Below are 14,926 nucleotides of genomic sequence, written 5' to 3' on the forward strand. Positions count from 1 at the left end.
TTGAGCTGAGAAATATGTTGTTGGGGTCAGTCATATCTAATGCGACAGAAAGGTTAGTGTTCGGTATACCTGGAGATGAGTTGTTTGCTGAGGATAAGAAAGTTTTAGAAGTGAGGTGATGGGGGGGGTGGAAGGGCAGTACTGATTTGGAAAACTACATTGCTCAGGGGAGAGCACATAATGGATAGAACAAGTGGAGCATCAATTTGATTAGAGCTGAAAATCAACAATGGTACCATTACATTACTGCATATATTAAATGAGCCATCAACTAGGATGAAAGAGGGAAACATTTGTAGGAAATTAAAAGTACAAAAAATGAAGGACTTAATCATCCTATTATAAACTTGGATAAGAGTGGAAGGTCAGCCAGAAAGATGAGTTTCTAAGTGCACTTCAGAAGAATTGTCTTGAATAGTATGCTTTTAGTTAATGAAATAAATATTGCTATATCTGACATCCAGAGAACTTTTAGTGAATTCTGCTGGGACAGTGTTTTTGGAGTTTTATGCATAATCTAACCAACAATGTGTCTACCCTGCAAGTCTTTTGATTTTTGATTTCAGATGCATTAGGTATCTAACACAAAGAAAAATGTTGTACAATATAACAATGTCAAAAGTCATTACTTATGTTTAACAAATTCTTAAGTTTCAGTAGTGAATTGTACTCTTAAAAGTCCTTTATTAAAATTTATGCCATTAGTAAGCTTAGATAGTTAATGAGGGGTTCTTGTGGTGCAGTGTTAGAGTTCCTACCTCTGAGTCAGGAGGCCTGGGTTCAAGTTCCATCTGCTCCAAAGGTTGGTAATAGCATCCCTAAACAAGTTGATGAGAAAATATCTGAATCGTTAATAGGTGCACAAACATTATCATAGAATCATAGTCCCTACAGTGTAGAAAGAGGTAATTTGTCCCATCAAATTTGCATCGACCCTCTAAAGAACATCCCACACACAAATCCAAGCCTCCCCCCATCCCAAAACCCTGCATTTACCTTACCATTATCTAGGAAATGTTCCCGAGGCTTCACTTGCCACTGCAATAAACACCATCCCAAATCCCAGAATGTGAATACATCTCTTGGAAGGGCCATGGCAGCAGCCACTAATAATTCTGACCAGAGTGCTGTATGAATTTTGGAACAGAAAGTTGCCATGGAAACGCCACAAATTGTATTTTAAATTTCACTGTTAATGAGGAAACTAGCATATAGCAGTCATGAATGTGTAAGAGAATCTGGCATGTTGAGGACAAACTTTGTACTGGGTCGATTCATTCCCCTCTCATTCTCAAGGAATGTGAATTACTGGCGGTGTTGGTATTTATTGTTCATCTCTGGCTTCCTCAAGAAGATACTGAGGCCACAACCTTATTAGACTAACTGTTTGCCGAGTCACTAGGTTCTTTTTTAAAAAAAAAGTCCAAATTGTGGTGGGACAAAAGCCATGAACCAGGGAGGACAGAGGGTTTCCTTCCATTAAAAGCATTAGTTATTGGTCTTTATAGTGATCCTGAAACTTAATGAATTTGAATTCTAAAACTGAGATTTGGTTTTGCATTCTGGATTCTTCATCCAGATTTCTGAATGACCAGAAAAGCATGGTGGATGTACTTATGGATGGTCTGCAGCATTTTCTCAAAGGCATCTAGGGATGGACAATAAGTGTTGGCCTTTCCAATGATGCTTATGAAGCATAACTTGAAAATGTATGGCAACTACTGTACAACCACTTTTGATGAAACAATAGTGGATGCAATAAGCTCCTGACCCAATCCATGGTAAAGTTTCTTCAACATCCACAATAATATGGACCCTGATCCCTCCCCTCTTCCTCTACCCCACCACTACCACCACCCAAAAAAAAACTTAGTCCAGCAATTGTTAGATCCAAGTATTAAAAGACTTCCAACAGTTAGGTTTTCTAACACTTTGAAGTTGCATTTAGGGTAACTGTCCACACATGATAAAAATGTCAATTCTCTAACTTCAGTGGACTTCTGCAAGTTTTCGCATGTGAATCCTGACTATGCTGAGGAGTACCTTTACCCACACCAGATGATGGCTGTCACAGATTGCATGGAAAAGCAGCTTGCTGCAACTGCTAATGGGTTTTGTACAGACTTCTCACCTGATCTCCACGAGGAAGATAAAGAAGATGGTACTTTGGACAAAAAGATTAACTAATTCCTTGGATAAAATCCTTCTCCTGGTGAGGGGGGGTGGACCAATTTAGGGCGCTCACATTATTTCTCTAATTTACTGTATGAACTCAACTGCCATTTGTGTTTATCATTTTTCCAGTGTGCTATGAGTTGAACTTGGTTTTAAGAGAAAATGTAACTGTCATTGGAAGCAAAGATTGGGAAGATGCTCACGATTTGCACCTAAACTTTGAAGGGAACCAAGCACCTATTCAGGCCCATTCACACATTTGTGGTACAAGTTATGGTGACTATGCATGTTTAAAGCTTGTAGTTCAGTTGTGCTAGTGGATTTTTGTGTTTTTATCTGTTTGTAGTCCAATTAACTGTGTTTGTTTAATTTTAACCACAAAGCTTTTGAAAAATGGTTGCAGAAGGTGGGGCTATCATGTTTCCCTGCCAGTGTTACAATATAACAAACTCTTGTTGTAGTGTGTTCTGTACTCTTAATGATGTGCTGATTAGGACACTGTTGTCTATATAATATTTGTGTCATTACTGTTCACTTCCCTTGCTGTAATGACTGGAAAGAGAAAAATGTGAATTAAGTTTAAAGAACATAGTGTGAGGGTTCATCAGTGTTCGAATTAACGTTTAATTTTCTGAATATAACTTTAATGCCAGGTTATTTTCATTATGATTGGGGTTATTTTTAAAGATTACTGCTAATATATCAATGTAATGGAAAATACTTGAGGGCAATTATCCCATCTAATTCATTTGGTTAATTTTTAAGCCATTTTTTTTTATCTGTTAACTTAGCATATTCTCTAAGTATTGCAAAGCAAATTAACTTGACGGTAGCATGAAAATAAGTAGTAACAGACTAACAGATGACTTATGATGGAAATTTGTTAGCAAGATTTTGAATGAGGTGATGCATGCCAAAGTCTTAATAGCATATGCAGAATATGAAAATAGCCATCCTGTCTGCTGTTTGGGAAGGCAAAGTTGTTTCATTCAAGATAAAGAACAATCGGTTATGTGCTAATCGGGAACAATATGTTGTTTCATTTGTATGGTTCATCTGTATTGAATATTTGCCCAATGTAGGGCTACCTAAAACTTGAGAAAAGGGAGTTAAGAAGGAATGATAAATATCTGAAAACTAACTTCAAAAGTGAAATTACAAAAGAAGGATACATATATAGCAGTAGTGGTAGAATCTTGGACATGACAGACAAAAAAGTGAGAAATTTCACGATAGTGTTTCACCACAAAGCTATTAAACTTGAAGATCTGAATTATTTAAATCTGATTAGTGCTATTTCATGTCATGTAGCTGATTCTACTGAAAATAATTACACTCACTAGTAATGTTAAGTAACTATCACCATTGAGCAACGTGTAAGGATGCCACATATATGATGAGTGGACATTTTAAAGAAAGGAGTTTTACTCAGTTTAATTCCATGCATTTCCAAATTGTCCCATTTGAGAAATGGTCTAGTCATAGTTATTGCCACTTCAACTTGACAAATGGAGGAATATATATGATTTACATTGGAAGATCCATACTATGGTTCTATAGTCCTACTCAATCCAGAAGAATGCCGTTATCTGGATAAAACGGAAATTAATATACCTGAGTCAGTATTGAATTGATTCACATGATTGGCTGGTTTGGTCCCCTTAAATCTGGCAAATAGCACTTTATCAAGGTTATTCAAGATAGGAATTGACATGAGTTTTGAATGCTGCAGGTCCAGTACTACTGCCAGAGAAAATTAGGTCAGGTATGGGGCTGCTGATGTTTCTGCTTCCCACCAGCAAAAAAATGGATGAAGTGTTTTAAAGAAATATGGCTTATGTTTTTTTTTCATTTGAATGAAGGGGGAGGAGCGAAACTGTTAGATTGCAAAGTTGTAAAATGGAGTAAAGTGATTTTCAATTTCTGTCTCACTTGGGAACTTTTTTCTCTTTAAAGGTCTTAACTGCCTGCCTTTTTTGTCAAGTTTGGTTTGAAGCATGTAAAATTATATGGATGGAAGCAAAATACGCATTAATGTCAGAAAAATGGTGTTTCAATTGTCTGATTTTTGTTGATAAAATGATAAAAGCACAGGAGTCGGGAATTCTGCAATTTGCCCATATGAGATGATGTTACAGATCTACTCCCATTACTGTGTGAAGTTAATTTCATAGTAAACTAACACTTCTACGTTATGATTAGTTTTATTTTTTCTTTCCTTCCCTCTCCTCCCCCCCCCCCCCCCCCACTCCCCAATAATCATCAATAATTTTTCTTAAATGGATCTATATGTTTTTGAAAATTAATATTACAGTGCTTTGGGATATTTTAGTAGTAATATGGCATTGTGCTGATTTCAAATCTATTGTCTGCTCTTTATCTCTTTGTAAATGTTGTTTATTCTGCCCTTTTGGCTGAATGATGGTGTATGATGATGAATACCCTGAAGCCAATGAATGGTGCATCTACAGCTCAAGTTGCTCAGTCCATCAGTCTAAAGGAATCAATATGGAACTAAAGTTGATGCTGTGTAACGATACATAACTGAGAATTATGTTGAAGCTCACTATTTAAAATGGTTGTGTATCTTAATTTTTGGTTAATGTCAGGAATGATTCAAAGCAAATTGACAGAGCATTGTTAAGCCGATGCTGGAATGACATGAAGCATTTATTGCTGAACATCCAGCAGTATTAATGTCACTATTGATATTATCTAGGAAATTTTCAAACTGATGTGGAGAAAAAATTGGAATTAGGAATACTGTGAAATTTTATAATCCTACTGAACAGGACACAATGGTACTGCCAGTTGTGTAATCAAATAGTCTTCAAAATTGAATTCAACTATTGCATAATTGTGATTAATAACTTAAAGTAATATATGCATGTAAATCCTTCCATGTGAATAGTGAATCAGATCAAAACTTAATAAATCTTGGTACTGTCCACATTGTGTTGAAGATGTTGAATTTAAGATTCCTTTTACAGTCATGTTTGTGGCTTATGGGGGAGAAAAAATACGCTCCAGCACAATGTGATGAGCCTCAGTGAGGATTACAGTGCAACGGGGAAGAGTTTGGACTTGTCCAAATATTATGAATAATTCCAGGTGAATCTTTTTTAGTGATATTCTTTGAAATGTATTGTACGTTGTGTTTTTTGACTTGATTTTGTTTGTTTCAAATTCCCCTCTGTGTTTCACTGAGGTGACTGGGTCACATGATTTTGAAACCTGGGATCAGTGCAGTTTCACTGTGGTAAGAATAAATGTTTTCAATCAAGTTCTAAAAAAATTAAATGAATCTATGGAAGTTGGATATTGTTTATTAAAACTAGTTGCTGTCCAAATAACAAACTTTGCATGCTGTGCTTGAGATTATTGGGATTATAGCTTTTGGAATATAACTTGTTTTTGAACTAATTTTTATAGTGACTGCATAACTTTGTAAATCCATGGAAACATCATCTGATTTGTAATTGTCTTAATGTTCATAAATGTGCAAATAACATTAACATCAGTGTGCAATTCCATTTTAAGACATAGGTCTTATTAGGTTTTGTAATCTTTTTTAATATGTATATTTCTATCAAAAATACCTCAGGCAAGCTATCTTATGTGTTCTTGGCTGTCTTTGAAAGGATCCATAAAAGTGTGCAGGAGGCTACTTTTTGACTACCTGTTTACTACTGTATTTTACATTTATTTTGAACAAAATTGGACATTTTACTTGAGTTAAAGTTTCACGGTGAATTACGTATGGAAATTTGTTGCCGTAATTGATCATGTTTTTCAAGTTTTCATTGTACATAAAGGGATCCCTGCTCAAACTTACATTTGGACTTTTGTATCTCCGTGAAGTTATTTGAGTTGTCTGTATAAATAAATGTCAAAAACAAAGCTTTTATTTCTTTGCTCTTAGGTTATTGAGCACAAAGCAAAATAATTATGCAAGAAGTGATTTCCTAACTTCAAGAGCAGATAAAGGGCTAGAATTTTGTTGACTCCCCAAAACCTGATTGCTGCTTTTCCACTGTCATGTGATACCTCAGATAGTGACACAGTCCATGTCCAAATGAAGTACGACCTGGATAGTGTGCAGGTTTGGGCTGAAAAGTGACAAGTAAATTTTTGCTCACGAATGCCAGCCAGGTACATGGGAGCGCCACCATCTTCAAGTTCCCCTCCAAACCATTCACCATCCTTCCTTGGAAATGTATTGCCATTCCTTTCAATGTTGCATGATCAAAACCCTCCTATACCTACAATCACATGAACTGCAGCAGATGAAGGCAGCTCAGTACCACCTTCTCAAGGACAACTAAAGATAATAGCTGGGCAATAAATGCCCACCCAACCAGCAACGCTCATGGCCCCAAAAAATGAGTTTATTTTTACATTTTGCCTTTCTTGAAATGTTTCATACTATATAATATTTATTAACTTTGGTCATTTTGTAGCCATATCACTAATAGTGAGTCTATCAAGCTGTGACTGATCTTTGAGCTGTTAGTTCATAACATTAAAAAAATGTATAAAGTTCAGACACTGACCTTTAACTGTTTTTGTCGTCACTTTTTTTTTGTGTGGAACTTTAATTACTGCTGCACTATTAAGATTAAACATGCTGCCACACTTTGCTTCTTTACCCAAGTCCTCTTTTGCTATGTTCCAATTCTGAAGAAGGGTCACTGGAATCAGCAGGTCTGGCAGTATCTGTGGAGTGGAAGCAAGGTTTTTCCAGCATTTTGTGTTCCTACATTATTGTGTTAACTTGATCTATCTTTAGAGATTTATAAATCTCCCATCTCCATCCTACTTTTTTTTTGCTTGAAGCCCTATCCACAGTCCTAATTATTTTCCAGAACCACTATTCCAGCCTAGTTTCATTGGAACCCATTCCAACAGAACAGTTTGGTGTTTCTCATACTGCTGCTATGAATCTATTCTTTCCACACCACTTTTTGACCTAGTAGTTCTGCAGTCTGCTTAATCCTAAGCTAATGAGTGCATGGTTGAGTAAGCAATCTAAGATTATTACCTTGGGTTTCAAATTCAAAAACCTCAGCAGGACATTGTGGTGTTCTTTATGATATTATGGTTAGTTTGCCAATCCACCCTGCAATCCTTGTTTTCATCCACAGACAAGTGCTTCGTATTTATTGATTAGTGTTAGCTATCTAGTCATGGATCCCCATTTTTGTGTGAATTACAGTCAAAGCCTCCTGTTCCTGATATCGCATTCACAAGATATGAGGCAATCAGGTGTTTTGAAAGTCATACTTGATTAAATTTTAAATCCTGATAACCATATAATGCAAATTGACTACATTTCTGGAAGGATTCCAATTAGCAGTTTCCAGGAGGATGGCTGAGGATGAAGTTGAGCATATTTTTGTTAGTTCCCTCAGTTTGTAATGCAGACTCAGCTAGCAGTGTAGCCTGGTATATCCCCCACTGTACAATTAATTGTCAAGAAAGGTGATCAATGCTGATTCAATAAAGAACACAGGAAAGCATGCCTGGAGCAGCATCAAACATACCTAAAAATGAGATGGCAACCTAGTGAAGCTACAAAACACAGTTACTTGCATGCCACACAGCAAAAGCAGAAAGTGGTAGGTAAAGCTAAGAAACTCCAAAACCGTCAGATCTAAACTCTGCAGTCCTGCCACATCCAGTCGTGAATAGTAGTGGACAATTAACTCATTGGAGGACAAAGAATCCACAACCATCCACATCAATGATGGGAGAGTCGAGCACATCAGTGGAAAAAGTTAAGGCTGAAACATTCGCAGTAATCTTCAACCAAGAATGTCAAGTGGATGATTCATCTCAGCCTCTCCACAAGTCTCCTGCATCGCAGATGCCATTCTTCAGCCATTCCTCATAACAGTTGGAGGCACTAGATGCTGCAAAGATAGTGGGTGCTGACATCCTTCCAGCAATTGTGCTGAAATCTTCATCTCCAAAAGTTGCTGTACTCCTAGCCAAATTATCCCCATACAGCTTCAACATGGACATCTACCGAACAATGGAAAATGTGTGGTGTATCCTATATACAATCAGGACTAATCTAACCTAACTAATTACTGCCTGATCTGTCAACTCTGCACAATCAAATAAGTGTTGGAAGGTGACATCAACAGTGTTATTAAGCAGCATTTGATCACTGTTTGGCATCTTCCAGGGTCACGTAGCTTCTGAGCTCATTATATACTTAGCTGTTTTATATGTATTTAAACTGAATTATAGAAGTGAAATGAGAGCCCTTGAGATCAAGGCTGCATTGGACCCAGCATGACAGTGAGGAGCCTGCATCTGACCCAATGTGACATTGATGTGCCCTAGCAAAATTGGAGTCAATGGGGGGGGGGAACACACTGCTGGTTGGAGTCATAACTGTATCCTCAGGGAGCTCAACTCCAACCATCTGCTTCATCAAAGACCTTCCCTCTATCATAAGGTCAGAAATAGGGATGTTTGCTGATGACTGCACAATGTTCAGCACCATTTGTGACTCCTGAGATACTAAAGCAGTCCATGTGCATATGCAGCAAGACCTGGACAGTATCCAGGCTTGGGCTGAAAGATGGCAAGTAACATTCATGTTACACAAATGCCAGGCAATGACCATCTAACCATTTCCCCTGATATTCAATGGGGTTGTTATCATTGAATACCCCTCAGTCAATATCTTAGGGGTTGCTATTGAACAGAAAACAAATTGGACCCAGCCACACACCATCATGATTGCAAGAACGGGTTAGAGGTTAGGAATCCTTCAGCAGGTAACTCTCTTCCCAAATCCCTGAAGTCTGTTCACTATCTACAAGCTGTAGTCAGGAGTGGGATTAAATACTTGGATGAGTGCAGCTCCAACAACCCTCAAGAAGATTGATAACATTGTGCTTTATTTGTGCCTTTGGGGTGGCATAGTGTCTTAGTGGTTAGCACTGCTGCCAGTCAGCGCCAGGGCCCTGGGTTTGATTCCAGCTTTGGGTGGCTGGAGTTTATACGTTCTCCCTGTGTCTGCATGGGTTTCCTCCCACAGTCCAGAGATGTGCAGGTTAGATCAGAGGTGGGGAACCTTTTCATGTTGGAAGGCCGCATTGTTAGTTTTAATCTAATAAGGTCGCATCCAAGAAACATCAATTACATATTTTTCAAAATTCACATTATTTTGTAAAAATCTAATTACTATGTACTAACTGTATAAAATAACTAAATCATGATCATAGCAGGTGTCAAAATAGCCCTTATGACTTACCAATTTTTTAATTGTGGCGATCAGTCTGTGAGGATTATTTCGTTGAATTTTCTTTTACTCTCTGTATTTCAAATACATTCACCTTAAGATTAAAGTAATAAGGGCTGAAAAAAATTAATAATAAAATTTGTTTGGCAAAATTTGGATTCATTCAAAAGGCCACACACAATGGCCTAGAAGGCCGCATGCAGCCTTAAGGTAGCAGGCTTCCCACCCCTTGATTAGGTGATTTGGCCATGCTAAATTGCCCATAGTGTTCAGGGATGTGTAGGTTAGGTGCATTAGGCAGGGGAAATTTATAGTAGTTGAGAAATGGGTCTGGGTGGGTTACTCTTCAGAGGGTAACTGTGGACTTGTTGGGCCAAATGGCCTATTTCCATACCAGAGGCCTTATAAGATTTATTTGAGAGGCTGTAGAAGCCTAGGAACTACAGACTGTGTGTGAGGAGTAGTTTGAGAGAATTCTGAAAAGCAGTGTTTACAAGAATTTGGAGAACAAGGACTGATTAGGGACAGCATAGCTTTGTGCATGGAAAATCTGATTTGTTTTGAGGATGTAACCAAAAGGATTGAGGGAAGATGTTGTCTGTGGATTTTTGTGACAATTCTATGGCTTTAAACGATGTATTTTGTCCTTTTTCTTAAGAAAGGTTGAAGAGTTTCAGAGCAGAAAAGCCAATAAAGTAAACAGCTTATGAGGCATTAGGTTGTTTTTTTAATTTGGAACAATAGAAGTAGCCTGAATGGGTGGGACATAGCTCCCACAAAATCAAGATTTTTAGATTCCTTTGTTGGGATTTTGAAGCTGGGTGCAGAAGCTCTTAACCCCAGCTTTTAGCAGTAAAGAGTATGGATTATGTGCCAGCTGTTAGAATTGCATGCAAGTCAATCAATTTTACTGAATTTGCCTTTGCCAAGGGTGTGTTTATGGGATGTTACAATATCTGAACAATTAATTACTGGTAGCTGACATATATAGTTAAGTATTTTGATAGTTACAGTTGAGCTAATTCATTTTTGTATTTTGTTTACTTTAACTGCAGTGTAAAAAGTGTACTTTGCTTAGTCGAGTAGTTTGATCAATCAAATTGCAATGCCTTACACTAACCTTTTAAAATAAAGAAAATATTAGGGTCTAGGTGATCTTAATATATTTTGAGCTGGTTCAGTCTGGTCCATAATGTTTTAGTAAAATATTATGTTCTGCATGGTAACCTGATTCATAAAGTTAGATCACATGGGATTCAGGGAGTGTTTGCAATTTGGATACCAAATTGGCTTGACACGAGGTGATAAAGTGCTGTTGGAGGGCTGGGTTTCAGGCCGGAGGGTTGTGACAAGCTGTTTTCCCCAGGGATCAGTATAAAATGAGTTGGATTAGAATTTAGGAGGCATGGTTAGTAAGTTCACTGATCAAACCAAAGTTGGTGGTAAAGTCAACAGAGAAGAACGTTACCTAAGATTACAAAGACATCTTGATCCTTTGGGTCAATGGGCTGAGGAGTAACAGATGGAGTTTAGATAAATGTGCGGTATTGTATTTTGATAAAATGAACAAGGGCCCTGGGTAGTGTTGTCAAACAGAGACCTAAGTTCGGATGCATAGTTCTTAGAAAGTTGCATCATGGGTAGGGTGATTAAGGTGTTTTGCACACTTGCCTTCATTATTCATACCATAGAACATATTGAACACCATTGGGAACTCATTTAGAGGTGGTAGAGGAGGTTGGTGAGGCCACCTTTGACATTGTGTACAGTTGCCCTGATATAGGAAGGTTACTATTAAATTGGAGCAAGTTCAGAAAATATTTACCTGACTGTTTCTGGGACTGGAGTATTTGAATTATAAAGGGAGGTTGGATAGGTTGGGTAATGACCTTGGAGCTTTGTAAAATCATGGGGGAATAGATAAGGTGACTAGTAAAGGTCTTTTCCCTAGGGTGAGGGAGTTCAGAACTAGGGGGCATATGTTCTAAGGTGAGAGGAGAAAGATTTAAGAGACCTGAGTGGCAACTTTCTCCAAACAAAGGGTGCTTTGTATGTGGAATGAACTGTCAGAGGAGGTGATAGATGCAAGCAAAGTTAGAACATTTAAAAGACTTTGTATTCAAGTAGCTATTCAAATGATTAGAGGACTATGGGCCAAACGCAGGTATTTGGGACTAGTTTAGTTTGGGGAAACTTGGTCAGCATGGATGAGATGGACTGAATGGTCTGTTTCTATACTGTATCACTCTATAACATCCAGAATAAAACAGCCAACTTGACTGACATCACATCTATTCCCTCCATCATTGATGGCCAGCAGCAGCAATCTATACTAAATCTTCATTATTCATGGGGAAAAGGGGCACAGATTTGCTGTGGATACCAAAAACATGGAACCCATTTCATTGTACCCCTCTACTGCGAATGACCTACAAGCAGACCAGTTGAGTGTATGAGAAAAAGGTGGGGCCAGGGAGTAACTAAGATAGTGAATCTGTGGATAATGAGGAATAAGTGTACGAGATGCAATGCAGAAATTCATCAAGATTTCTTACAGTACTTTCAAACCTGTTACCACTACCATCTAGAAGGACATTGGCAACAGATACAAGGAGCCATTACCACCTGCAAGTTCCCCTCTAAGGCACTCCTCATCCTCATTCCTTCATTGTTGCTGGATCAACTACTTGGAATTTCCTCCCTGATATCATTGTGAATATATTTACATCACAACTCGAAATGAGTAAGAAGTAAGAAAACTTAATAACACCCCTGCTTTACAGACAGAAGAGAAGAAAAATAAGATCATTTAATTCACCTCTTTTAAATTGTCTGTAAAAGTGATCCTTCCTCGGTGCATAAGAGAAAGATTTTACATATTGTCATTTACTAACAGGCATACTTTTCCCAAATTCTGCATGGCAAAACAATTGACATTTATGCCATATAATGAAAAATTGTGTCCTTTTCCATCAAATGCCAATCGGCTACTTCAACATTCTACACCTATAATATATGCGTTAATAACCTTGACTGACAGTAATGTATTTATTCTAAAATCACATGACTGTATTATGTAGAACATTATCAGTATCAGGGCATCTGCTGTATGATTCGGTTAAATTGTGCTGGCGGGATGCAAAGGAGATTTCTTAAAATGTGGCCCTTGGGAATAGAGCATTTCAACTACGAAGCGAAGTTGGATAAGCTCAACTTGTTTTCTTTGGAGCAGAGAAAGTTGGGGGGGGGTGGAGCTGAAAGACGTGTGTAAGATTATGTGCGACATAGCCAGGATGAATAGCTGTTCTCCTTAGCTGAAGGGTCAATAAGAAGACCTAGTTTTAAAGTAGAATTGACAAAAATCTTTTGCACCCAGAGATGCAAGAGATTTTGTATGGTGTGTTCAGGAGGGTTTCCTAACTCAGTACGTTGACAGGCCAACGAGTGGAGAGGCCATTCTAGACTTAGTGCTCGGAAACGAGCCGGGGCAGGTATCTGGTCTTGTGGTGGGAGAGCATTTTGCTGATGGTGACCACAACTGCCTCACATTCTACATAGCTATGGAGAAGGAGAGGATTAGGCAAAATGGGAGGATATTTAATTGGGGAAGAGGAAACTATGATGCAATTAGACATGAGTTAGGAAGCATGGATTGGTAGCAATTGTTCCATGGTAAAGGCACTATAGACATGTGGAGACTATTTAAGGAACAGTTATTGCAAGTGATGTATAAATATGTCCCTCTGAGACAGGCAAGAAGTGGTAAGATAAAGGAACCTTGGATGATGAGGGCGGTGGAGCTTCTCGTCAAAAGGAAGCTTACATAAGGTGGAGGAAGCTAGGGTCAAGGTCAGCTCTACAATATTACAGGCAGGTGAGGAAGGAGCTTAAAAATGGTCTGAGGAGAACCAGGAGGTGGCACGAGAGAGGCTTGGCAGAACGGTTGAGGGAGAACACAGACATTTTACACTTATGTGAGCAATAAGAGAATGGTCAAAGAGTAGGGCCAATCAGGGATAGCAGAGGAAATTTGTGTGTGGAGTCTGAGGAGGTAGGGGAAGCACTAAGTGAGTGTTTTGCTTCTGTCTTTATGAAAGAAACTAACTTTGTAGTGAATGAAACCTTTGAAGAGCAGGTGTGCATGCTGAAATGGATAGAAATACAGGAAGTTGATGTGCTGAAAATTTTGTCAAGCATTAAGATTGACAAGTCGCCAGGCCCAGACCAGATTTGTCCTCGGCTGCTTTGGGAAACGAGAAATGCAATTGCTTCGCCACTTGCGAAGATCTTTTCATCCTCGCTCTCCACTGGAGTCGTACCTGAGGGCTGGAGAGAGGCAAATGTAATTCCTCTCTTCAAGAAAGGAAATAGGGAAATCTCCAGCAATTACAAACCAGTAAGTCTCACGTCTGTCGTCTGCAAGGTGTTCGAAAGGATTCTGAGGGATAGGATTTATGACCATCTGGAAGAGCATGGCTCGATTAAATGCAGTCAGCGTGGCTTTGTGAGGGGCAGGTCATGCCTCACAAACCTTATTGATTTCTTTGAGGATGTGAGTAGAAAAGTTGATGAGGGTCGAGCTGTGGATGTGGTGTATATGGACTTCAGTAAGGCATTTGATAATGTTCCCCATGGTAGGCTCATTCAGAAGGTCAGGAGGAATGGGATTCAGGGGAACATAGCTGTCTGGATACAGAATTGGCTGGCCAACAGAAGACAGCGAGTGGTAATAGAAGGAAAATATTCTGCCTGGAAATCTGTGGTGAGTGGTGTTCCACAGGGCTCTGTCCTTGGGCCTCTATTGTTTGTAATTTTTACTAATGACTTAGATGAGGGGATTGAAGGATGGGTCAGCAAGTTTGCAGATGACACAGGTTGGAGGTGTTGTTGACAATATAGAGGGCTGTTGTAGGCTGCAGCGGGACATTAACAGGATGCAGAGATGGGCTGAGAGGTGGCAGATGGAGTTCAACCTGGATAAATGCAAGGTGATGCATTTTGGAAGGTCAAATTTTGAAAGCTGAGTACACAATTAAGGATAGGATTCTTGGCAGTGTGGAGGAACAAAGGGATCTTTGGGTGCAGGTACATAGATCCCTTAAAATGACCACCCAAGTGGACAGGGTTGTTAAGAAAGCATATGGCGTTTTGGCTTTCATTAACAGGGGGATTGAGTTTAAGAGTCGTGAGATCTTGTTGCAGCTCTATAAAACTTTGGTTAGACCGCACTTTGAATACTGCGACCAGTTGTGGTCGCCCTATTATAAGAAAGATGTGGATGCTTTGGAGCGGGTTCAGAGGAGGTTTACCAGGATGCTGCCTGGACTTGGAGGGCTTATCTTATAAAGAGAGGTTGACTGAGCTCGCACATTTTTAATTGGAGAAAAGGGGGAGAAGAGGGGACCTAATTGAGGTATACAAGATAATGAGAGGCATAGATAGAGTTGATAGCCAGAGACTATTTCCCAGGGCAGAAATGACTAACACGATGGG

At 38.9% G+C, this 14,926-nt stretch overlaps 1 protein-coding gene across 2 annotated transcripts in view; it reads left to right on the plus strand.

Moving 5' to 3' along the window:
• The window catches only part of LOC140480383 (lysophosphatidylcholine acyltransferase 1-like), a 169,773-nt gene extending 163,039 nt beyond the window's left edge, over positions 1 to 6,734 (plus strand). For both annotated transcript variants that reach the window (XM_072575169.1, XM_072575170.1), the window contains one exon: positions 1,994 to 6,734. In XM_072575169.1, coding sequence (XP_072431270.1) covers positions 1,994 to 2,187 — 194 coding nt within the window. In that variant the 3' untranslated portion in view covers positions 2,188 to 6,734. The remainder of the gene's footprint in view (positions 1 to 1,993) is intronic.
• The last annotated feature ends 8,192 nt before the right edge of the window (positions 6,735 to 14,926 follow it).

The sequence above is a fragment of the Chiloscyllium punctatum genome, chromosome 8, assembly GCF_047496795.1.
Source record: "Chiloscyllium punctatum isolate Juve2018m chromosome 8, sChiPun1.3, whole genome shotgun sequence".
NCBI classification, from domain to species: Eukaryota; Metazoa; Chordata; class Chondrichthyes; order Orectolobiformes; family Hemiscylliidae; genus Chiloscyllium; species Chiloscyllium punctatum.